Source organism: Neofelis nebulosa, chromosome 11, assembly GCF_028018385.1.
Source record: "Neofelis nebulosa isolate mNeoNeb1 chromosome 11, mNeoNeb1.pri, whole genome shotgun sequence".
NCBI lineage: Eukaryota > Metazoa > Chordata > Mammalia > Carnivora > Felidae > Neofelis > Neofelis nebulosa.
This window is the reverse complement of record NC_080792.1, coordinates 74,665,022-74,689,994: the sequence shown is the minus strand read 5'-3', so window position 1 is coordinate 74,689,994 and position 24,973 is coordinate 74,665,022. Positions and strand designations below refer to the sequence as shown.

The following is a 24,973-nucleotide window of genomic DNA, read 5'->3' as shown; positions in this document are numbered from 1 at the left end:
TCTTTCAGCAGAAGAATCCCATCTGCATGTGTCTCCAGGTAAGTTTCATACTGAAAAGATGCTCGGAATCATGATCTTTGTGCACAGGTATTTTCTCTCGCTTGCTCGCTATCTGAGACGCTGTGAGCAATGAAAGCCGCTCCCACTGCCATGAGCTGTAGCACAGTAATAGTCAGCCTCGTCCCCAGGCTGCGACCCAGAGAGGAGCAGAAGCCCTGCCTTGGCCAAGGCATCTTTGAATCCAGCAAAGAGGCTGGGCACCCTGGAGTCTTCTCCATTCTGAGTCTCCCCCTTAAAATTTCTTGCAGGATTTGTTTAGTGGTCACAAATTCCTTTAGCTTCTGTTTCTCTGTTATCTCTTTATCTCTCCTTACATTCTGAATGACAGTCTTCCTGGAGGAAAGATTCTTGGCTACATATTTTTCCTATTCAGCCCATTGAGTATATCCTGACACTCCTTTCTGGCCTTCCAAATTTCTGTGGACAGATCTGCTGCGACCTTGATCTGTCTTCCCTTAGAGGTTAAGGACCTTTTCCCCCCATGCTGCTTTCATGACTCTTAGTTTTTCTGTGTATTTTGTGAATTTAGCTATGATATGCCTTGGTAATGGTCATTATTTGTTGAATCTAATTTGTGCTCTCTGTCCTTTTGGATTTTGATGTCTGTACCTTCCCTAGATTAGGGAACTTTTCAGCTATAATTTGCTCACATGTATGTTCTCCCCCTTTTTCTCTCTCTTCATCTTCTGGGACGCCCATGATGTGAACGTATTCCTCTTAGTAAGTCCCTGAGTTCTCTAAATCCTGTATTGTGATCTTTTGCCTTTGTTTTTCTCTTTTTTTTTGGCTTTATTATTTTCCAGAATTTTATCTTCCATAACACTGATTGTGCTCTGTTTCATCCATCCTCACTGTCATGGCATCCATTCAAGATTGCATCTCAGTTACAGCATTTACAACTTGGGCTTGACTAGATTTTAGTTCTTTTGTCTCTGCAAAAAGGGATTCTCAGGGGTCTACTATGTTTTTTTCAACCTCAGCTAGTATTCTTATAATCATGGTTTTAAATTCTAATTTAGACATCTTACTTATATCTGTGTTGATTACATCCCTGCACATCATTTCTCCTTTTACGTTCTTTTGGGGTGAATTTCTCCATCTTGTCACTTTGGGGAAAAATAATAATAAATTAAAATTAAAAATTAAAATTAAACAAATTTTTTAAAATAAGCAAAGAAAGGAAGCTAGATGCTAGATGTGTTTTCGTCTGCTTGATAAGAGATACTTGATGGAAAAGAGAAAAAAGAGAAAAGAAAAACAGTTTACAAATTTACAATATTTTTTAAAAATTAAAATTATACAAAATGAAGAAAATAAAATAGGGTAAAAAGTTTTGCTCTTTTTTTATCCAAGGAAGAAAAGAAATAAAAACAACAACAAAAACCGGAGCAAACAAAAGAACAAACGAACAAGCAAACAAAATGAAATTGAAAGAAGCTAGATCCAGTTTCTCCTAGAGCTGAAACTTTGTAGCACAATATGGTCCCCAGATTCAGCGCATGGAAGGGGTTTATGCTGTTCTGGGGGATGTGCCCAGAGGTTGCAGATGGATAGGGCTCTGTGTAATGGTTCCATTCTCCATTTGGTGGTGCTGCTTCGCTCACTGGGGTGGGTAAGTGTGGGTCTGCTACAGGCTAAAATGGCTGCATCCTGCTCTCTAGTCTCCTGAGCAGAAAAATGTCACACCCTCTTGGATGCGCACCCTGTCACCTCTCCTTTGTCTCAGGCTTCTGTCCATTCCCCACCTTCACACTCTCTGTGTTTAATTATTTATTTTGAGAGAGAGAGAGAGAGAGACAGAGTGTGAGCGGGGGAGGGGCAGAGAGAGAGATGGAGACACAGAATTGGAAGCAGGCGCCAGGCTCTCAGCTGTCAGTACAGAGCCCGATATGGGGTCGAACCCATGAACCATGAGATCATCACCTGAGCCAATGGTGTATGCTTAACCAACTGAGCCATCTAGTTCCCCAGAGCTTAGGTCTTCAAAGCATTTAGAGCACTCAGCACTTCAAGAAGACACATGTGTTAGTATAAACTGTCGCGGAATAAGTTAGATTGATACTAGGTAATCTGTCAATCTCAGGAAAACTTCCATGAAAGAAGGTATACTGTAAAGCACCCCTCAGTTCCCAACCCCATGCCACATCCCTCCTAGGGATTAGTGTGGCTGCAAGAAACCAAGGCCTAGCCAGAATAAACTAATATTATTATTATTATTATTATTATAAACGGTTGTGGATTTCTCTTTCATCTTGTATGACCTTAATATCTTGGCTTTATGACTAGTGAGCATATTCTGCCTGGTGTTCACAATCTGGAAAATGTACCTGTTTGGGTGCAACTTTTTGGCCAACCAAACAGACTGGAGAACATTCTCCCTCTGTCTGTCTATGCCTCTGTCTCTCTCTTGGTCCAGATGGGCCTGCTGTTGGGGGAGTTAGTCATGAGAGTTTCCAGACCCTAGGAAACATCTGTCACCTCAACCTTCAAGTTTGTTTGTGCTGGAAAGTCTATTCCAGGAGCACCAGCCCAGTATCCCAGTTTAGTGGGCTTGTGGCACCGTTGTGTCATAATTACCCGTGAGACTGGGGATGCCATTTTCACTACAGCCTCCTTACCACCTGTGCAACAAAGGTTTTTGCTTTCTTAGACTAATTTAGGAGTAAACTTTGGATTGTTGGGCAACCTATTCAGGTGTAGGCCAGCAGCATGGGTGGTGAAAGAATTCACCCAAGCAGAGCAAAGGAGATAGAAGTTTAGGGAATACACTGTAAGGGAGCAGCAGGCAGGACAGCAAAGCAGAGATGGTCTCCCAGGAGGCAGCGGTAGGGGCTATGGTCAAGAGGGGAAGGTAAGGTGGTGTGAAATATTTGGCTTTTTTTTTCCTTTTTTTGGTACATGTGTCTGGGTAGGAGTCAGCTAGGGCTTATAGATATTTTGAGGTGACTTGTCTAACGGGCCTGTTTGCATCCAGCCCACTCGTCACTGTGGGACCTTCTACCATACTCAGGTGACCATTGCTCAAGTCTGTCGCCTAAAACTGGCCTCTATGTTACCGCTTGCTAGATCAACAATGGCAAATCCTTGCCATTTGGGCAGAGGTCTCATCTTCAGTAGCGGCTCATGTTGAACAGTGGGGGTGTGCTGTCCATACATAACCTTGTCTGTCCGTCTGGGGTTCTGTGCAGTTATAGACCAGAGCATGGTATTATACTAACATGCTGACAGGTGATTTGAGTGAAATTCCTTGGTGGCCTGGTCCATGGGATTTAGGAGGAGGGGATCCTCTGGTGTCCTGGGCTGGAATCCTTGTTGAACCATCATTCATATATGGAATTGTTGCATTCTGGGAGACACAAACTTAAAAAGTGGATTCAACTGGGCGGGGGGTGGGGGCAACAATTAGGCATATGTGTATTGAAGCCACAGGTCCTAAGAGAGAAACAAGGCAGCATAGCCATGACCAGGTTTCTTTCCAGGAAAACCATCCTTATGTTGCCAGGTCCCAGGGGGAGGAAGGTCGTTCAGTCAAACCGTAGACTTTTTTTAATGTTCCCTGATTGACCCTTTAGTAGGACACAGATACCCTCTGGGCTTCAGCTACGAGATCTAAACTCAGTCATTTCTGCAAACCTAATGTGACTAAAACCTCCAACTGGGTTTGTATAATCATAAAGGGTCTACATTTTGTAGACCCTGGGGCATGTGTATTGGGCTCTACTCCTTCACCTGTGTGCACTGCTAGGATGCCTGTGCTGTCTCAGGCAATAACACTGTGTCACTCCTACCTCCTCAAAGACAGGTGTTCCCACAGTGGTGTCCCATACACAAGCCTCCACTGAAGCTTCTCAATAAAAGAGATGCAGGGGTTTTTGTCTCACTTCCTGTTTATCTGAATCACTGTGAGTAATGATAGCTGCTCCCACTGCCATGATATATACCACAGTAATAGTCAGTCTTGTCCTCAGGTTGCAGCCCAGAGATGAGCAGAAGCCCTGCATTGGCCGAGGCATCTTTGGATCCGGAGAAGCGGCTGGGGACCCCAGGTCCCAACTGTGTACTGGAGTCTGAGTAGTAGTACAGGAGATACCGGGGAGGGCTCCCTGGATTCTGTTGGTACCAGTATATGTTATAGCCTCCAACATTGATGTCCCTGCTCAGGGTGCAGGTGAGTCTGGCTGTGGCTCCCAGAGATGCAGAGAGGGAGGCTGGCTGAGTCACAACAGGCTGGGACAGGGAACCTGCAAATACAGACACAGCAGACGGAAGACAAGAGACAGGGTACATGAGATTAGGGAGCTGAGCCAGAGGGATTTGACTCTGGCCGTGGGCCCACCCTGGTGCCCTGCATTCTGTCCCTACCTGTGCAGTGACAGAGGAGCACGAGGAGGATGGGGATCCAGGCCATGGTGACACACCCCCTTCTTAGGCCCAGAGCTAGGGTTTGTCTGCCCCGGGTCTCTCTTATCCCCTGTGCACAGGCCTCAGAGAGGAGGGGCTGCTCATGCAAATGGGACCCACACCTGCCTCTTCTCCATGTGCACACACAGGGTGTGTGGCCCTTGGACACGGAGACTTCCTGATGCACTGCATTCCCCCTGGGTGGGCCAGGAGGCAGCAGCTGAGGGGACCACACACAGGCCAAACTCCAGGGGATTCCACCAGGCCCTGATGGGACACACCTGCCCTGTCCCCACAGGAAACACGGGGGCCCTGACCTGGGGCCTCCTGTCAGTGCAGGACTGCCAGTGGATCCCCCGTCCTGCAGAAACCCTTAGACATGATCTCACAGCAGCCCCTGCGGCTCTCCGGGCAAACGTCTCATTCTTTCCACTTTCTCGTTCTTTCCCACTGCTTCCAATGCTCTCCTTTACCTGCGTCCCTAATGTTTGTGCTTCCATCATGTGAGACAGACCCTTCAGAGAAGGATGGAGGTGCAGTCCTGGTGTTCTCTCCCTGAACCGGGTTTTTCCTTGGGTGGGGCTATTGTGGGAAGGACAGGAGCAATCTTGACCCAGGACAGTCTAGGAATTCTGGTGGAGCTGATGACAAGATGCAGGGAACAGAGAGCAGGGGATCTGCCCCCACAGGGGGCTCCTAGGGGGCAGGCTGACTCTGGGTGATGAGTGAACAGGAACCTGGTGAGCGGTCACAAACCTTCACAGAGAAGGACACAGATTATGGAAATTTGTGCCTTTCTGGAGCATGGCAGAAAGGACTCCACAAACTCTGATGAGGCTGCTGAGGGTATGGGGACAGAGCAGGGCCCGGGAGTCCAGTAGGACCACTATGGGGCCATCCTGCAACCTCCCATCCCTGTGCTGGGAGTCTTTCCATTCCAGCTGGGCTTCTCCTGGTCAGTGCTGCTCATTAGAGATTTAGTTCTGCAGGAAGTTCTAAGACAGATTTTGGGGCAAGGAGAAGTAGAAGGCAACCCCGAGGGATGGTTGGAGGAAGATGACAGCAGAGAAAACAGGAAGGGTGAAATGGGTTGTGTCCCCAAGTGGGACAGAGGGAGGTAACTGAATGGACAGCAGGCTGTGGGAGAGGGAGTGATGGTCCAGAGAGTTAGGTGGCTAGAGGGTGATGCCCACAGAGACAGGAATGCCCTGACTGACACAGGGGAAGTCAGGTGGGAAAGCAGATGGAGGGCAGGTGGTGGGTCTGTTGTCCCGTGTCAAACTGAGACCACGGTGTGACATGTTGAGAGGCGTGGAAACATCATAGACAACCAGGGCTGCAGCGACGCCTTCTGTCCCTCATAGGAAGGATGTGGGTGTTACAGTATTTGCCTGACTGAAGGCTTGGCCTGCATAACTTATTCAGTTGGTCCCCATCAGCAGATTATTGAATGACAACATGGCTCTTAATGTCATTTGAATAAGCATCTCACAGGGAACAGGTTGCTGAGGTTGCTGACTCTGACCATTTGTTGATATATTTAGGTGCTGAACCCCCTCCCCTTCATTATATGTGCAGATGTAGAAAGGAAGCCCAGTCTTGGGGTCACACTGGTGAGATGGACACACACTGGGAGAGAGGGGATGGGCACATCGGGATGAAACACTGCACAGCAGAATCAGGCTAGGGAGCCTCCCTTCCCATGGTGGTGTTGACCATCCTCCCCCTCGCTTGCTTCCCTGCTGCTCAGGGCTGAGACATTCTGAGCCCTGCTTGCACTTCTCCATAGATTGACATCACTGTGGAATGCCACTACCCGGAGACAGCATACAGTGCTAATCTGCCTCATCCTCAAGCTGGCCTCTGTGATGGTGAGGACGGCTTTGTTCCTGGAGATGGACCTGGAGAAGTGATCAAAGACCTGAGACAGGTGATTGTTTGTGGTAGATAAGGGGGTGGGCACCCCTGCCTGGGGTCTGGTTGGTACCAGCCAGGGAAGTTACTGATAGATACTGACCCAGAGCTAAAGCCACAGGTGAGTGTCACCATGCCTCCTGCAGACACTGACTGTGATGGCTCTTGGATAACCACAGTATGAGAATTGGTTCCTAAAACCAAAAGGAGGCACATGTGTTAATATGAGAGGCAAGGGTCACCCTGAAACCTTGATTTTATGTGCCCTCCAAGAAAGCAGGGTCTCTTCCCCTGACCTGACCCATAAGCAAGGAACCTGAGAAGAAGCACCATCCAGACCATGGTGGGGATCCTCACAGGTCTTGCCCCCTCAGGTTCTTGGGTTGGGGTCTCCTCTGGGCCTTTTCATGCCTGTAGACCTATGAGGAGGAGAGGTGCTTCATGCAAATTAACTTCCTCTCTTTTACTGCCCCTTGGTCACCCTGATGTCGCCTGGGGGAGACCTTGAAAGAGGCATATATTGGGACTACACAGAATCAATGACTGCAGGGACCCTGGGACACTGAGTGACAGGGTGACATCTTGCCCCGAGTCATCTCCTCCATGTCCCTGGTGGCCTCAGTCCCAAGTTTCTTCCCTGGAAAGGCAGACTGAGGGCATGCATCTGCTTCTCACATCCTGGCCATGCTTCTAGTTCATTCCACATGTACCCCATCCCTGGGAATATTTTCTGCCCTCCCCAGTGAAATGGCCTCTTGTCTCTTTGGAGAAACTTAGTGGTCAGTCCTCCAGGAGTGAGTCCACTGGAAATTTCAAAGCCCGCGCTGGGTATGAACAAACAGGGTCTCTTCTGACTCAGTCCTAGTCCCTGTCTCCTGATAGCCATGGGGCAGAAGACCAGAGGTGGGGGAGTCTACACCAGAGGCACCCCAGGCTGTGGAAGTCATCCTCATTTGCTCTTGGAAGCCATCTATTATCGGAAGTAGCAACAATGTAACTGCTGGTTTTGAGGGGAAGGTAATCATATCACCATTAAATTATGAGATTTCTCCAAACATCAGGGAAAAAAAGAATCAGAAGGAAAATGGCACTGTCTGAAAACATTGTGTGACCCGAGGCATTATAAAATACCCTTGCCTTGTGTAGTCGCTATGCAGCAGAAAGAACCCAAAGGGTGGCCGGGGAAATGGAAAAACATACAATTTCTGGAGTAATAGGTGAAAGAAAAGCCACTAATTGGACTTCATCCCACTGTGGAATAAGAATGTGATCCAATGCTCATTTCTGAATGGTTAGTAGATTGTTTCGTGATACGTATACGGCCATTGCTTTCTTTGTCATCAACTGTGTTCAGAGACTTAATTCACATCAGACGTAAAGATTTATAGTAAATTCGGGGCACCTGGGTGTCTCAATCCGTTAACCATCTGACTTTCGATTTCAGCTCAGGTCGTGATCGCACAGTTCCTGAGTTCAAGCCCTGCATCGGACTTTCTGCTATCAATGCCAAGCCTGCTTCTGTTCCTCTGTTTCCCTCTCTCTCTGCACCCCCTCAAAAATAAATAAATGTCAAAAAAAGATTCATATTAAATCCAATTCTATTAGCCAAAATTATTCTTGAGACAGTGGTTAATGTGTAATTATATGCATCAGATTTCAAGATGAAGAAGAAGACCTAAAACTTAAGAGAAAAGTTATCAATTCACATCCGTCACTACAAAATGCTGAAGCACATGAGAAGTCACAGAATAATCTGAATCTTATCTGTGACTATTGCAGATAATGGAAGCTGTGTGTATTATGTATTTCATCCAGAATTCCGATATCCAGTGTTTTCCACAACAAAAGTAACCTTAAAATGTCCATACTACCCCAAACAATCTATAGATTCAAGGCTTCCTATGAAAATTCCTATGATATTTTTCACACAAATAGAAAAAAAAGTCCTGACTTTTGTATAGAGGCAGAAAAAGACCTAAAATTGCCCAAGCTTTCTTGAGAAAGAAGAATAAATCTGGAGGCACCATACTTCCTGCTTAAATTTATAACAAAGTTCTAGGAATACAAACAGTATGAAACTGGCCTAGAAAGCCACACATAGATAGATGCCACAGAATACAAAGACCAGAAGGTAATGCAAGTTCCCCTTGACCACCAGGGAGCAAGTGCACTGAAAACAGGGCCTTTGCAAGGTTCCTAGAGGAGAAGTGACACGGAGTTTGGAGGGGATTCAGATAGGCATATGCATGAATCATACAGCAGGTGACCCAATCGAGATCCTAAGGTTCTCACTGGTGTTCCTGACACACTCTGGGAGAGAAAGCTGGTATTCTTGGACACCTTGCAATGGGACACGTTGGTACGCATGCCATGGTGGTCAGCATGCATCCACATGGTCAATCTGGGGTAAGAAGCCCAGCCTAAAGACTCTCTCAGCCGCGTCAGGCCACATCTGCCAAGAGCCCCCATGGGAGTTGCCCTCTGCCCTCTGCTGCTTCCTGCATTGGCATGGGTTCCTGGGGCCTGGCTCCTCTGCCATTCCAGATTACCCATTCCCCTGTTGGGTGCTCGGGATGATGAAAAAGCTCTGCAAATGGACACTTGTGGTGGTTACAAACATTGTGAGTATACTCAGTATCTCTGAATTGCACAATACAGAGTGATTAAAATAATAAATCTTGTTGTGTTTATTCTCATCACTATAAATTATCAGTTCAAAATCAAATTATATGTAAGAAGCTGTACTTATACAAATATCCTTGTTGTCCTGGTATGTGTTACCCTATTCTAACTTACCATCATCAGTAAAACTTGACAGTAATTTTTAAAATTATTTTTCCTATAGATTCCACATATAAATGAGATCATATAGCATTTTTTCTTTCTCTGTAGGGCTTATTTCTCCTAGGGTAATATCTGGCAGGTTCGTCCATGTTGTCACAAATGGAAGAACTTCTTTCTGGAAAGATATAGGACTGGACTTCTTTGTGCACAGATAGGGGACATCCTGCCCTGTCGCCCCACAGCCTCCCTGCTGCTTGGATCACTGATAAGCCCTGATGTCACAGGAGAAGAGAGGAGGACAGAGTCAGGGCCTGGGAATTCAGGAAACCAGCCACAGGGGTACCCAAAGTGCCTGATGGTGTCCGCTTTGGTAAATTCACATCTGTAGAATCTACTTCCCACCTTCCCAAGAGCAGACCCAGCATTTTGTAGCAATGATGGAGCCCTGCTTGTTACCTTCACAAACACCACTGAGAGGTTTGCTGACAACTAAAGTTTCTCCCCTGGCTAACCCCCTCCCCCGACGTCACAATTTAAAGGGCAAGTAGCTGGCCTGGTTGCCCAGCCAGCTCTGTGCCCGCTATTTCTTCTGTTCTGAGTCCTCCCTCGGCACCAGTCTTATTTAGTACATCCTACCTGGAACACACAGCTATTCAGCCAGCTCTGAGCACAGGAGCTTGGAGGGAAGGGAGCCTCTGCCCCAATCCCTGGAGGAACAGAGTCCACATTCTGGAGGACTGTCCACCTGCCGCGATGGTCCAGACTCTGACTAGAAAACTAAGACAATGGATGTGCCTTTATAAAGAGAAAAAGGGCCAGCTCAACACTCTCTGAGTTTTACACTTTAACCACCAGACAAAATGTCTGCACATCGTGGGTTTCTTTGTTGCCGGTTTGTTTGTTGGCTTGTTTGTTTTCCTGACAGTACAAAGAGGTTGAATAGGACACTGAGATGAGGAAGGGTATTGTGACCTAGAAGCTACTTCCAAAGACAGTGAGTGTGCATTCAAGTTATTTTCAACTGGAAGAGAGTCAGAGTGCAGGGATGTGAGCAGGCTGAGATATTTGTCCCACTTCCCCATGAGTTCGTGTCACTGTGACCAGCACTACTGTGCCAGATTGCACAGTAATAGTCAGCCTCGTCCTCAGACTGCAGCCCAGAGATGAGCAGAAGCCCTGCATTGGCCGAGGCATCTTTGGACCCAGAGAAGCGGCTGGGGACCCCAGGTCCCAACTGTGTACTGGAGTCTGAGTAGTAGTACAGGAGATACCGGGGAGGGCTCCCTGGATTCTGTTGGTACCAGTATATGTAATAGCTTCCAACATTGATGTCCCTGCTCAGGGTGCAGGTGAGTCTGGCTGTGGCTCCCAGAGATGCAGAGAGGGAGGCTGGCTGAGTCACGACAGGCTGGGACAGGGAACCTGCAAACACAGACACAGCAGAGGGAAGACAAGGGACAAGGTACATGAGATTAGGGAGCTGAGCCACAGGGATTTGACTCTGGCTGCGGGCCCACCCTGGTGCCCTGGATCCTGTCCCTACCTGTGCAGTGACAGAGGAGCACGAGGAGGATGGGGATCCAGGCCATGGTGACACACAGAGACGCCCTTCTTAGGCCACAGAGTTGGGGCTGGATTGCCCCTGGCCTGTCTTATCCCCTGTCCACAGGGTCACAGAGGAGGGGCTGCTCATGCAAATTAGACCCACCCCTCCCTCTTCTCCATGTGCACACACAGGGTCTGTGGCCCTTGGACTCGGAGACTTCCTGATGCACTGCGTTCCCCCTGGGTGGGCCTGGAAGCAGCAGCTGTGGGGACCACACACAGCCCCAGGTCCAGGGACTCCTCCAGGTCCTGAGCGGACACAACTGCCCTGGCCCCACTGGACACAAGACGCCCAGTCCTTGCTTTCTGTCAGTGGAGGACTGCCCAGCTGGATGCCCCTGTCCTGCAGAAAGCCCCAGACACGGTGTCACTGTGCCCCCTGCTGGTCTCTGGGTGAACCTCTCCTTTCCCACCTCTGGCTTCCCTGATGCCTGTGTTTCCATAACCTGAGAATGACCCTCCTGGGGAAGAGATAGGTCCTGTTGTGCTGTCACTGATCAGGTTTCCCCTGTGAAGGGGGGGGGGGGGGGTTTCTAACGGGAGGGACACATGCAGTCCTGACCCAATGGAGCCTGTGAATATTGATATTGGCTCAGGTCATGATCTCAGAGTCCTGGGATCCAGACCCAAATAAGACTCTGCACTGAGCAGGGAGTTGCTTGGGACTCTCTCTCCCTCCCTCTCTCTTCCTCTCTCTCTCTCTCTCTCTCTCTCTGCAACCCCCTCTCAGAGAGAAATAAATAGGGGCTCCTGGCTGGCTCAGTGGGTTAAGTGTCCGACTTTGGCTCAGATTATGACCTCACAGTTCCTGAGTTGGAGTCCTACCGAGGGCTCTGTGCTGACCACTCAAAGCCTAGAGCCTGCTTTGGATTCTGTGTCCCCCGCTCTCTGTCTCTTCCTCACTCTGTCTCTCAAAAATGAATAAACGCTTAAAAAATATGTAATTAAAAAATGAAAATAAAGAAAGAAAGTTTAAAAATCTAAATGTAGAAGAGAAGGTTGTACTAGGATTTTGGAAAAGGAATCCGGAATGGAATTTGATATGTGGTTAGTACTGGTTAAAATTCAGAACATTCAAGTGAATAAGTGAATTTTAATGTCAAAATACATGGATGTAAAATTAAAATTGTTTTCACTTGTTTAAAAGGACTAAACGGTCTTGAACTCTTGGTCTGCTATTACCAAAAAATGGTAAACAAACAATTTTATTCACTTTTGACATTATCTGCCTAGAAAACAAGCGCTGTGTTTTGCCAAAATATTTCCTATGCTTATCAGGACTTTGGTTCATTGAACAAAAGTTGTGTTTGTTTGTTTTTGTCCATTTTACAATTTGTATTAAATGATGCATTTGAAATAATGTCATTTAACAGAAAAATTGCCAGAATATAAAGAGCTCTCACATTCCCTTGACCAGATTGCCCAATTAATGTGCTTCCACATTTGCTTTCCACCCCCACCATCACATTACACACACTTGCACTCGTACATTCATTATCCTTTAGCAATATCATAATTTAAACTCAGGAACTGCTTTATAATTTGATCCAATCTTTAACCATCATTTTTGTTTGTTTCCATAGAAGTGCCTCCTAATACCTGATTTCTTGAAGCACAGGCCTTACTTGGAGAACTCACTCACATCACCCCCTCCTGAAATGAGTTTAACTAAACTGGCCTGTTGTCGGGGAAGGTTCAAGAAACTGAGCAATCTACCAGCCCAACCTTTAACATATGCAATCTCAGGGAAGTTTCAGAGGAGGAGGAAACTGGCCAGGAATAGGATGCCCCAACATGGGTTTTGCCCCAAGATGGGTCATTTTGGCATGAACATTATTTCAAGTTAAAAGAAAATAAAACTCAGCATATTTAGGAAAAGTTCTATACCTTCCCCCAAACTTCCCGCTTTTATCAGGAAGAGAACTATCAACTCATGTTCCTCTTTACCTATGACATGTACCTCAATGGTAGAGTGGGGTGCCTAAGTGGCTCATTTAGTTCAGTGGGCTACTCTTGATTCCAGATAAAGTCATGATCTTGCTGTTCATGAGATTGAGCCCCACAGTGGGCTCGGCACTGACAGTGTGGAGCCTGCTTGAGATTCTCTCTGTCTCCCTCTTTGCCCTCTCCTTCTCTCTCTCTCTCTCTTAAAATAAATAAGCTTTTAAAAACTTAATATAAATAAATAGATGATAGACAATAGACAGATAGATGATAGATAGATTGATGATAGATAGATAGATAGATAGATGATAGATAGATGATAGATACATAGCTAGATAGATAGATAGATAGATAGATAAGATAGAGAGATGCAGAGATAGATAGATGAGATGGATAGAAGAGATAGATAGATGAGATAGATAGATACATAGATAGGTAGACAGATAGATAGATAGATAGAGGAGCAATCTATCTTTGTTTTCCCGACATCTCCTCTGGCCTTCCTGTGAAAAATGGTCTTTCTCCTCTTTGAAACGGAGACCCCTACCTCCTTTATTCATATAAGTGTCATGTTGCCTGTCTTTGGAATCTTCCGTGTCTTTGTGGATTCCCTTTATGTAGGCTATTAAATTTCATTTTCTCCAGCTAATTTGCCAAATGTAAATGTGATTCATATTCCAGCTAGAAGGACCCTGAAGAACTCAGGAAATACTCTCCCCCCCGCCAACAATAGGCCCACATGAAGTTTCATGAAGGGTCAGACAAGAGTAAGCAAACATGTGAATTCCTAGGACTCCTGATGTACAGTTCCCTATGTCAGGGGCTGATCCTATTTCCTGGAAACATGAGGTAGAAGTCCTCCTGCACCAGAGATAGGTTCCCACACTGTTCCAGCTGATGGAGCTCCCCCCCCCCACACACACACAAAGTTCCCAAGCCCCCTACCAGGTTCCCCTCCTTCAAATCCCTATCCTCAGTCCCTGCTTCTTCCAAGTCATGAGGACCCTGACTTTCATCCCCACTCAATCCCTTGTCCAGAACTCATAGTCTGACTGGGACAGACTCCACAGCCCCTGCTGGGTCACAGCTTCATGCTCCCCTCCTGTCCCTTCATCATCTATGCGGAACTAGGATGTCATTACCAAACATCAGGCTCTGGGGTTCCCTGTTCACCCCTCCAATGCTCCAGCTCCACTGCACCGACCTCACCCCTCCTCATGCTGCTGGGACATAGCTTTCCTTGAAGACATGTTTAACTTCTGTGTCCTCTCTTCCCCCAGACACTGTCAGCTCCCTGAGCATGGGGACCCTTCCTGTCATGTCCAGATGTGTCCCACATCCTAGACTCATGTGTAACATATATTAGGTGTTCAGTAAGTGGTGTAGATGCACAATATCTGGACAGTGCTCTACCCTCAGTTAGACATAGGTGGACGCTGTGTCTCTGGTTCTATCCTGATCTGTCACAGACTCTGTCTTCAGGGCAGCCTGCGCCCGGCACCCTGGAATCTCTACTTAATATGAGAAAATCCTACAATGTTTCCCCACCAGGAATAGGATTGAGGGGGCTGAATTTAAGAGAATGTGGGTGATTTTGTAGCCAAACTTTCCTGAGATTGGTCTCAAACCACAGTTTATCTTTTTTTATTTATTTTCGTGATTTTGGCTTTATTTAATTTTTTAAATTTTTTTCATTTAAATTTTAGGTAGTTAAGATACAATGCAATAGTGGTTTCAGGAGTAGAATTCATTGATTTCATTACTTACATACAACACCCAGTGCTCATCACAAGTGCCCTCCTTAATACCCATCACACATCTAGCCCATCTCCTACCTACTTCCCTCTGTCAGCTCCTACTTTGTTCTCTATCATTGAGAGGTTGGTTTCCCTCTCTTCTATTCACCCCCTTCCCCATATGTCCATCTGTTTTGTTTCTTAAATTCCAGATACGAGTGAAATCATGCAGTATTTTTCTTTCCCTGATTCACTTATTTCACTCAGCATGAAACATTCTAGCTCCATCCATGTCATTGCAAATGAAAAGATTTCATTTTTTTTTGATGGATGAGTAATATTCCTTTGCAGATACAGACCACGTCCTTATCCATTTATCAGGTGATGGACATTTGAGCTCTCTCTGTAGTTTGGCTATTGTTAATAAAGCTACTATATTGGGGCGCCTGGGTGGCGCAGTCGGTTAAGCGTCCGACTTCAGCCAGGTCACGATCTCGCGGTCCGTGAGTTCGAGCCCCGCGTCAGGCTCTGGGCTGATGGCTCGGAGCCTGGAGCCTGTTTCCGATTCTGTGTCTCCCTCTCTCTCTGCCCCTCCCCCGTTCATGCTCTGTCTCTCTCTGTTCAAAAAAAAAAAAAAAAAAAAAAAAGCTACTATAAACATTGGGGTGCATGTACCCCTTTCAACCTATACTTTTGTATCTTTTGGGTAAAGAACTAATAGTACAATTGCTGGATCATAGGGTATTTCTATTTTTAGTTCCTTGAGGAATATCCATACTCTTCTCTAGAGTGACTACACCAGTTTGCATTCCCATAAACAATGCAAGAGGGTCCCCTTTCTCTGCATCTTTGACAACACCTGTTGTTCCTTGTGTTGTTAATTGTAGCCATTCTGACAGGTGTGAGGTGGATTCTCATGTGGTTTTCATTTTTATTTCCCTGAGGACGAGTGATGTTGAGTATCTGCTAGCCATCTGGATGACTTCTTTGTAAAAGTGTCTATTCGTGTCTTCTGCCCATTTCTTAAAAGGGTTATTTGTTTTTGGGGTGTTGAGGTTGAAATATTCTTTATGGATTTTGGATACTAACCTATTATCAGATATGTTTTTTGCATATACCTTCTCCCATTCTCTAGGCTGCCTTTTCATTTTGTTGTTTCCTTTGCTGTGCAGAAGCATTTTGTCTTGATGAAGTCCCAGTAATTCATGTTTGCGTGTGCTTTCTTGCCTTCAGCAATGTGTCTCATAAGAAGTTTCTCCAGCCAAGGTCAAAGAGTTTAGGCCTGTGTTCTCTTCTAGGATTTTGATGGTTTCCTGTCTCACATATAGTCTTCCATACATTTTGGATTTATTGTTGTGTATGGTGCAAGAAAGAGGTCCAGTTTCATTCTTCTGCAGGTTGCCATTCAGTTCTTCTGGACCCCTGACCTGAGGAGGAGGGGTCTGATGGGGACACAGTCAACAGCCTCTGCCTGGTCCCTTCCTCACGCTCCCCTCTGGCTCCTTGATCATCTATGCAGCACTGAGACATCATCACAGCACATCAGGTTCTAGGGTTTCCTGTCAACCCCTCCAATGTTCCAGGTCCACCTCACTGCCTCACCCTTGTTGACTCTCCAGAAACATCTTATTTGTGTTGCTATTCATACTTCTTTGTCCTCTTTCTCTCCCAGGACATTTTCAGCAACATGAGGGCATAGATTGTCCCTAGCGCACTCACGCTGTACTTAAGCCCAAGGGTCATACCTGGCACATACTTGGTGTTCACCAGACGGTGTGGAGGGACAGATCTCTGTACAGTCACCTATCCAGAACAGGAGCACGTGGGATCTGCCGGGGTCTACCCAACGGGGACTCAATTCCCAGGACAGCCTGCCCCCAGGTGTGCAGTAAATCCTGCCCAACGGAAGAAAATCAGACGATGCTCTGCAGAGTAGGGCTGGGTTTAGGGGCACAATTTGAGAGAACAAGGACACTATTTCTAGACAAAATTCCCTAGCCTTGTCTAAGACTCCACTATTAGAAGACAGGAAGAAAGAAGCAGCTCCGTCGGCCAAGGGGAGTGAGCTGCACAGGAAGTCCCATTGCTGAGGGGACAGCAGGTTTGGGTCTCACCTCTCCACAGGCCTGGAGCAGTATGTGAGCTTTGAGACTGTGGTCCCACACTGAGCAGTAATAATCAGCCTCATCCTCAACCTGGAGACTAGAGATGCTCAGGGAGGCCACGTCCCTGACCTGGAGCCTGAGAGTCTAGACAAGACCACCGCAGGCCGAGCACTGCTACCATAGATGACAACGTTGGGGACACTGCCTGGGAGCTGCTGGTACCAGGACACACCCCCAGCCCCAACGTTGCTGCTGCTTCCGGTGCAGGAGATGGTAACAGTCTTATTCACAGGCTAGGACACTGCAGATGGCTGAGTCACCACCGACTGGGCCCAGGACCCTGCAAGTCAGAAGAGAGACACGGGGTGAGAGAGAGGGGTCAGTGGACAGGGCCCATACATGGTTCCACAGTCCTCTCGTCTCCAGCCCCGATCCCAGCCTCCAGCCACCTGTGCAGTGAGCCAGCAGTGTGAGCAAGAGAGGAGCCCAGGCCATGGTGGAGACCCCTGCTCAGCAGTGTGTCCTCAGTGTCCCTCAGCCGGGCTCCCAGAGTCTCTCTTATTGCCTCCAGCAGCCCAAGGGGAGGGAGAGACCCTTCATGCAAACCAGCCCCCTCCCCCTGGCTGGCCAGCCCCAGCCTGAACCCTGAAGCTGACCCTTGTCTGGAAATCTCACCCCGGGAGGGGATGGAGCGAAAGCTGTGGGGCCTGACCTGGGGCTCCCCAAGGGCCTGTGAGCACCCAGAGGCTAAGCCACAGTGAGAACCAGAGCCAGGTGGCTCCCACTTGGGATCACAGCACACAAGGCTCAGAGACAGGACACAGCGCCCCCTGCTGCCCGAGACCCAGACATGCCCATATGTTTGGTCTTGCCCACAGAATACTTGAAGACATCAATAGACTTGATGATTTATTGTCACAGAAGAATTTGGTGGAAATTCCAGAGTTTCCAAATACACCAACCCCCTCCACAACCTTGTCTTTCCCATCATCCAACTCTAGCCTGAGTGTGGTCACTTTTTATACACCAGGAAGCAACACTGACAAGCCATTGTCACCCAAAGTCTATATTTACAACAGCAAAGCTCACTCTTGATGTTGTTCACTTAATAGGTTCAAGAGCTATACACTGATATATGTCCATTTTAGAACCACAAAGAACACTTCCACTCCCACAAAAAACCTCTGTGCTCCAGTTGTGCATCCCTCCCTATGCTCAACCCCTTGCAACCACTGATTCTTTTATTGTCTAAATAGATTCGTCTTTTTCGAGAATGTTACATCCTTGGAGTCACACAGCATGAAGCCATTACATGTTGGCTGCTTTCATTTAGCAACATGCAACAAAATGTCTTCTGTGCCCTTTTATGTCTTGGTGCCTCATATCTTTGTAGCTCTGATCAATATTCTATCTTTGGGGTTTACTCACCTGTCACCTCCTGAAAGGCATTGCAATTGGCTGCGCCAGGTGTGGACAGTTATGCCGCTGTCCACATACTTGTGCAGGGTTTTTTTGTACACATTGTTTTTAACTCCTTTAGGTAAATGCAAAGATGCATGATCCCTGGATTTTAAAGCAAGACAATGATCCGGGGTTTTGTTTGTTTGGTTTTTCTTTTTGGGTTAAAAAAAAATTTTTTTTTTATTTACATCCAAGTTAGTTAGCAATAATCATGATTTTGGGAGTAGGATCCAGTGGTTCATCCCTATATAAAACAAGCCGTGCTCATCCCCACAAATGTCTTCTTAATGCCCCTTGTCCATTTAGCCTATCCCCCCTCCCACAACACCTCCAGCATCCCTTAGGTTGTTCTCTATATTTAAGAGCCTCTTATGTTTTCTACCCCTCCCTGTTTTTATATTATGCTTGCTTCCCTTCCCTTGTGTTCATCTGTTTTGTATCTTAAATTCCACATATGAGTGAAGTCATATTATACTCGTCTTTCTCTGACTAATTTCGCTTAGCATACTACCCTCTAGTTCCATCCACGTTCGTTGCAAATGGCAAGAATTCGGAGAATGTTCAGTTTTAAAAGAAATTGCCAAAATCTTTTCCAAAGTAGCTGTACCATCCTGAATTCCCCTCACCAATGAAATAGAGTTCCATTGCTCCACATCCTGGCCAGACGTTGGTGTCATCTGTGGTTTTGATTTTGGCCATTCTAATAGGTATGTAATACTATGTCATTGCTGTGTTTTTGTGCAATTTCTTACTGACATATGATGTTGAACAGCTTTTCTCAAGCTCATTTATATCACATGAATATCACCTTTGTTGAGATAATCTGCAGTTTTTAGATTGACATTGTTTCCTTACTATTGAGAAGTCTTATCTTTTAAATTAAAAAAAAAAAACCCAAATAGTTCTCTCCTTAAATCACCTTCAATTTGCAGTAGAAAGGAATATGTATAAAGAAGACTATGCTCCAAATTTCCTCCTTATTGCAGTCCTTTGTTGGATTCAAATATATGTCACATGTATTTTGTGACTTTCCTGAAATAAGAAGACATGTAACCAAACGGAGTCTTTACTCCCCCTCACGGATGGTGAACATCCTTCTTGTACCTGAGGGCTCTCAAAACACCCTGAACAGAGCTTCAGGGTAGATGGAAGAGCCATTCTCCAGCCTACATGCTTGTAAGGATCAGACTGTCCTCGTCCCCATCACTTTCTGAACAGCAGTAACTGCAATGGAGGCGTTGTCCACAGAGATGATGGGGGCCCTCACAGGGTCACCAGCTGCTCAAGACGAAAAATGAATAAAGGTGAAAAGGGAGAATTTTGTTGTAACAGCGGCAACTTTTTTTGTAACAGCGGTAACTTTTTTTGTAACAGCGACAACGAGTTCATCCCCTGTTATGGTGAGTGTGGGACTGGGAAGGCCTTTTACATCCTGAGAGGGGGTCAGAGGGAAAAATCATGGAACCACCCATCAGTCAGCTAGTGCATGTAGGGTTCCTTTGCAAAAGTTAGTGACCTTGACTAATCCCATTCAATAGGTTTCCTTCAAGTTCTGTCGATTTCTTTCTTCATTCTGCAGAAGCTTTTTATTTTAATGTAGTCCCAATAGTTTATTTTTTCTTTGATTTCCCTTGCCTGAGGAGATACCCTTAGAATAATGTTGCTACAGCCAATGTCAGAGAGATAACTGCTTGTTCTCTCTAGAATTGTTACGGTTTCAGGCCTCACATTTAGGTCTTTAATCCACTTGGAGTTCATTTTTATGTATGGGGGAAGAAAGTGGTCTGGTTTCACTCTTTACATGTAGCTGTCCAGATTTCCCAGCACCATTTGTTGACAAGACTGTCTTTTTCCCATTCCGTATTCTTGCCTCCTTTGTCAGACATTGATTGGTCATATAATCTTGGACTTATTTCTGGGATTTCTATTCTGTTTCATTTTTTTGGTCTGTTTTTGTGCCATAACCATACGGTTTCGATTACTATAGTTTCCTAATATAAATGGAAATCTGGAATGATGATACCTCCAGTTTTGGTTTTCTTTTTCAAGACTGTTTCACTATTAGTTTTCACTACTAGTTTTCATAGTAAAAGTCTTTCACCCCTTCGGTTAAGTTTATTTTTGGGTATCTTATTATTCTTGGTTCAATCTTCAATGAGATTGATTTCTTAATTTCTCTTCCTGTGGCTTCATTATCAGTGTATAGAAATGCAACAGAGTTCTGTACATTGATTTTGTATCCTGTGACGTTACTGAATTTATTTGTCGGTTCTGACTGTTTTTTGGTAGAATATTTAGAATTTTATATATGTAGGCAGGCCGATCAGAGAAGATGGCCACGTAGGAGGATGCTGGGCTCACCGCGTCCTGCTGATCACTTAGATTCCCCCCACATCTACATAAATAACCCAGAAAACCGCCAGAAGGCTAGCATAATGGTCTCTCCGGAGTCAAACATAGACAAGAGGCCCATGGAAGAGGGTAGGAAGGGTGGAGAGGCAGTGTGCCCTACACAAACTGGTGGGAAGGAGCTGGGGCGGTGGAGGGGCAGCCAGCCCACCCAGAGCCCCCGAGTCCGGCTTGCAAATTGGAGGGGCCAGATTCCGTGAGTTCTGACAGCCAGCGGGACTTGACATCTGGAATGTTAAAAGTCAACAGCTCTGCTCTTGGCCAGTGGGGAGGGCAGGAAGACACCAAGAGGGAAAGTTGTTGAGCTCTGGCAGACAGAGTTCAGCCGCCAAGGAACAAAGGCTCTGGCCACCGCCATCTCCCTCTCCCATCCCCAGCCGAATTCCCTAATGGAACCAGTTCCTGTCACCAAACTTGCTTGCACCGCGCAAACACCCAACGCTGTGTTTCTGTGGATCCGCCCCTTTGATGAGTCTGCCTGCTTCCCTCCTGGTGCTGCAGGGACCCTCCTGCAGGGGACCACCAACAGCAAACCGAGCTGAGCCTGTCCCTTCTGCCCTGGCTCACTTTTCGGATGCACCCGGGCTAATATGCCAGATCCCATCTAAGCAGCACCGCTAGCCTGGCAGTGTGCAAGGAGCCCAGTCAGGGGCCACACCACTCCATAGTGAGTCTTGTCCCTGGGAGAAGGGCAGATAAGGTACACATCAGTCTGACCGTGGCCCCAGGGGTGGGCTGGGGGCAGACATCAGGTCTGACTGCAGCCCCGCCCACCAACACAAGTTACTCCAGACAGCACAGAGCAGCACAGAGGAAGAGCCCTGCAGTTCCACACCACTCCAGGGACTATCCAAAATGATGAAATGGAAGAATTCTCCTCAAAAGAAACTCCAGGAAGGAGCGACAGCTAACGAATTGATCAAAAACTGTTTCAGCAATATAACGAAACATGAATTTAAAATAATAGTCATAAAATTAATCGCTGGGCTTGAAAAAGGTATACAGGACAGCAGAGAATCTATTGCTACAGAGATCAAGGGAGTAAGAACCAGTCATGAGGAGCTAAAAAGTGCTATAAATGAGGTGCAAAGTAATATGCAGGTGACCACAGCTCGGATTGAAGAGGCACAGGAGAGAATAGCTGACTTAAAAGATAAAATTATGGAAAAAGAGGAAGCTGAGAAAAAGAGAGATAAAAAAAAAAATCCAGGAGTGTGAGGGGGAGAATTAGAGAACTAAGTGATGCAATGAAACACAACAATATCCGTATAATAGGAATTCCAGAAGAGGAAGAGAGAGAGAAAGGGGTTGAAGGGGTACTTGAACAAAACATAGCTGAGAACTTCCCTGATCTGGGGAAGGAAAAAGACACTGAAATCCAACAGGCACAGAGATCTCCCTTCAGACGTAACTTGAATCGATCTTCTGCACGACGTATCATAGCGAAACTGGCAAAATACAAGGATAAAGACAAAATTCTGAAAGCAGCTCGGGATAAACACACTCTAACATATAAAGGGAGTCTGATAAGACTACTGATGGATCTATCTACTGAACCTTGGCAGGCCAAAAAGGAATGGCAGGAAATCTTCAATTGATGAATGGAAAAAATATGCAACCGAGAATCCCTTATCAAACAAGCCTGTCATTCAGACGAGAAGGAGAGACAAAGGTCTTCCCAAACAAACAAAAGCTGAAGGAATTCATCATCACTAAACCAGCCCTACAAGAGATCCTAAGAGGGATTCTGTGAGAGAAATGTTGCAAGGACCACAAAGTACCAGACACATCACTCCAAGCATGAAATCTACAGATATCACACTGACTCTAAACCCATATCTTTCTGTAATGATATTGAATGTAAATGGACTAAATGCTCCAACCAAAAGACATAGGGTATCAGAATGGATAAAAAAACAAGAGCCATCTATTTGCTGTCTACAAGAAACTCATTTGAGATCTGAGGACACCTTCAGATTGAAAGTGGATGGATGGAGAACTATCTATCATGCCACTGGAAGTCAAAAGAAAGCTGGAGTAGCCATACTTATATCAGACAAACTAGACTTTAAATTAAAGGCTGTATAACAAGAGATGAAGAAGGGCATTATATAACAATTACAGGGTCTATCCATCAGGAAGAGCTAACGATTATATAAATTTTTTTTAATGTTTATTTATTTTTGAGACAGAGAGAGACAGAGCATGAATGGGGGAGGGTCAGAGAGAGAGGGAGACACAGAATCGGAAGCAGGCTCCAGGCTCTGAGCTGTCAGCACAGAGCCCAACGTGGGGCTCGAACCCACAGACCGTGAGATCATGACCTGAGCCGAAGTCGGACGCTTAACCGACTGAGCCACCCAGGCGCCCCAGGAAGAGCTAACGATTATAAATGGCCATGCACTGAAGACGGGAGTCCTCAAATATATAAAACAATTCATCACAAACATAAGCAAACTTATATTTTTTAACTTTATTTATTTTTGAGACAGAGAGACACAGAGCATGAATGGGGGAGGGTCAGAGGGAGACACAGAATCCGAAACAGGCTCCAGGCTCTGAGTGGTCAGCACAGAGCCCAACAAGGGGCTCAAACTCACGGACCGCGAGATCATGACATGAGCTGAAGTCAGACGCTTAACCGACTGAGCCACCCAAGCGCCCCAAGCAACCTTATTGATAAGAATGTGGCAATTGCAGGGGACTTTATTACCCCCCTTACAACAATGGATAGATCATCTAGACACAGGATCAATAAAGAAACAAGGGCGCTGAATGACACATTGGATCAGATGGACTTGACAGACATATTTAGAACTCTGCATCCCAAAGCAACAGAATATACTTTCTACTCAAGTGCACATGCATCATTCTCCAAGATAGATCACATACTGGGTCACAAAATGGCCCTTCATAAGTATAAAAGAATTCAGATCATACCATGCATACTTTCAGACCATAAGGCTATGAAGCTTGAAATCCACCACAGGAAAAAGTTTGGAAAAAGTCCAAAAACATGGAGGTTAAAGATCACCCTACTAAAGAATGAGTGGGTCAACCAAGCAATTAGAGAAGAAATTTAAAAATATATGGAAGCAAATGAAAATGAAAATACAACAATCCAAATGCTTTGGGATGCAGCAAAGGCAGTCCTGAGAGGAAAATACATTGCAATCCAGGCCTATCTCAAGAAACAAGAAAAATCCCAAATACAAAATCTAACAGCACACCTAAGGGAAATAGAAGCAGAACAGCAAAGACACCCCAAACCCAGCAGAAGAAGAGAAATAATAAAGATCAGAACAGAAATAAACCATACAGAATCTAAAAAAACTGTAGAGCAGATCAATGAAACCAAGAGTTGGTTTTTTTTGAAAAAATAAACAAAATTGATAAGCCTCTAGCCAGGATTCTCAAAAAGAAAAGGGAGATGACCCAAATAGATCCAATCATAAATGAAAATAGAATTATGACAACCAATCCCTCAAGAATACAAGCAATTATCAGGGAATACTATGAAAAATTATATGCCAACAAACTGGGCAACCTGGAAGAAATGGACAAATTCCTAAGCACCCACACACTTCCAAAACTCAAACGGGAAGAAATAGAACATTGAACAGACCCATAACCAGCGAAGAAATTGTATCACTTATCAAAAATCTCCAACAAATAAGAGTCCAGGAGCAGATGGCTTCCCAGGGGAATTCTATCAGACATTTAAAGCAGAAATAATACCTATCCTTCTCAAGCTATTCCAAAAAATAGAAAGGGAAGGAAAACTTCCAGACTCATTCTATGAAGCCAGCATTACTTGGATTCCTAAACCAGACAGAGACCCAGCAAAAAAAGAGAACTACAGGCTAATATCCCTGATGAATATGGATGCAGAAATTCTCAACAAGATACTAGCAAATTGAATTCAAAAGCATATAAAAAGAATTATACACTAAGATCAAGTGGAATTCATTCCTGCCTTGCAGGGCTGGTTCAACATTCACAAATCAATCAATGGGATACATCACATTAATAAAAGACAAGATAAGAACCATATGATCCTGTCAATCGATGCAGAAAAAGCATTTGACAAAATTCAGCTTCCTTTCCTAACAAAAACCCTGGAGAATGTCGGATAGAAGGAACATACTTAAACATCATAAAAGCCATTTATGAAAAGCCCACAGCTAATATCATCCTCAATGGGGAAAAAATGAGAGCTTTCTCCCTGAGATCAGGAACACAACAGGGATGTCCACTCTCACTGCTGTTGTTTAACATAGTGTTGGAAGTGCTAGCATCAGCAATCAGACAACAAAAGGAAATCAAAGGCATCAAAACTGGCAAAGACGAAGTCAAGCTTTCACTTTTTGCAGATGACATGATATTATACATGCAAAACCCGATAGACTCCACCAAAAGTCTGCTAGAACTGATACATGAATTCAGGAAACTCACAGGATACAAAATCAATGTACAGAAATCAGTTGCATTGTTAGACACTACTAATGAAGCAACAGAAAGACAAAGAAAGAAACTGATCCCCTTCACAATTGC

At 45.5% G+C, this 24,973-nt stretch overlaps 1 long non-coding RNA gene and 2 gene segments (V, D, J or C); 1 reads left to right on the top strand and 2 right to left on the bottom strand.

Moving 5' to 3' along the window:
* Nucleotides 1-3,957: 3,957 nt before the first annotated feature.
* Nucleotides 3,958-4,532, bottom strand: LOC131489626 (immunoglobulin lambda variable 5-37-like). The segment is given in 2 exon segments: nucleotides 3,958-4,301; nucleotides 4,423-4,532. Coding segments are annotated over 2 exon segments (390 nt in total).
* Nucleotides 4,533-5,799: 1,267 nt separating this feature from the next.
* Nucleotides 5,800-7,966, top strand: LOC131489708 (uncharacterized). Its single transcript, XR_009250684.1, has 2 exons — nucleotides 5,800-6,391; nucleotides 7,820-7,966. It is a non-coding gene; the product is annotated as an uncharacterized LOC131489708 (long non-coding RNA).
* A 2,184-nt stretch (nucleotides 7,967-10,150) lies between these two features.
* LOC131489672 (immunoglobulin lambda variable 5-37-like) lies at nucleotides 10,151-10,777 on the bottom strand. The segment is given in 2 exon segments: nucleotides 10,151-10,581; nucleotides 10,703-10,777. Coding segments are annotated over 2 exon segments (462 nt in total).
* Between the last annotated feature and the right edge of the window lie 14,196 nt (nucleotides 10,778-24,973).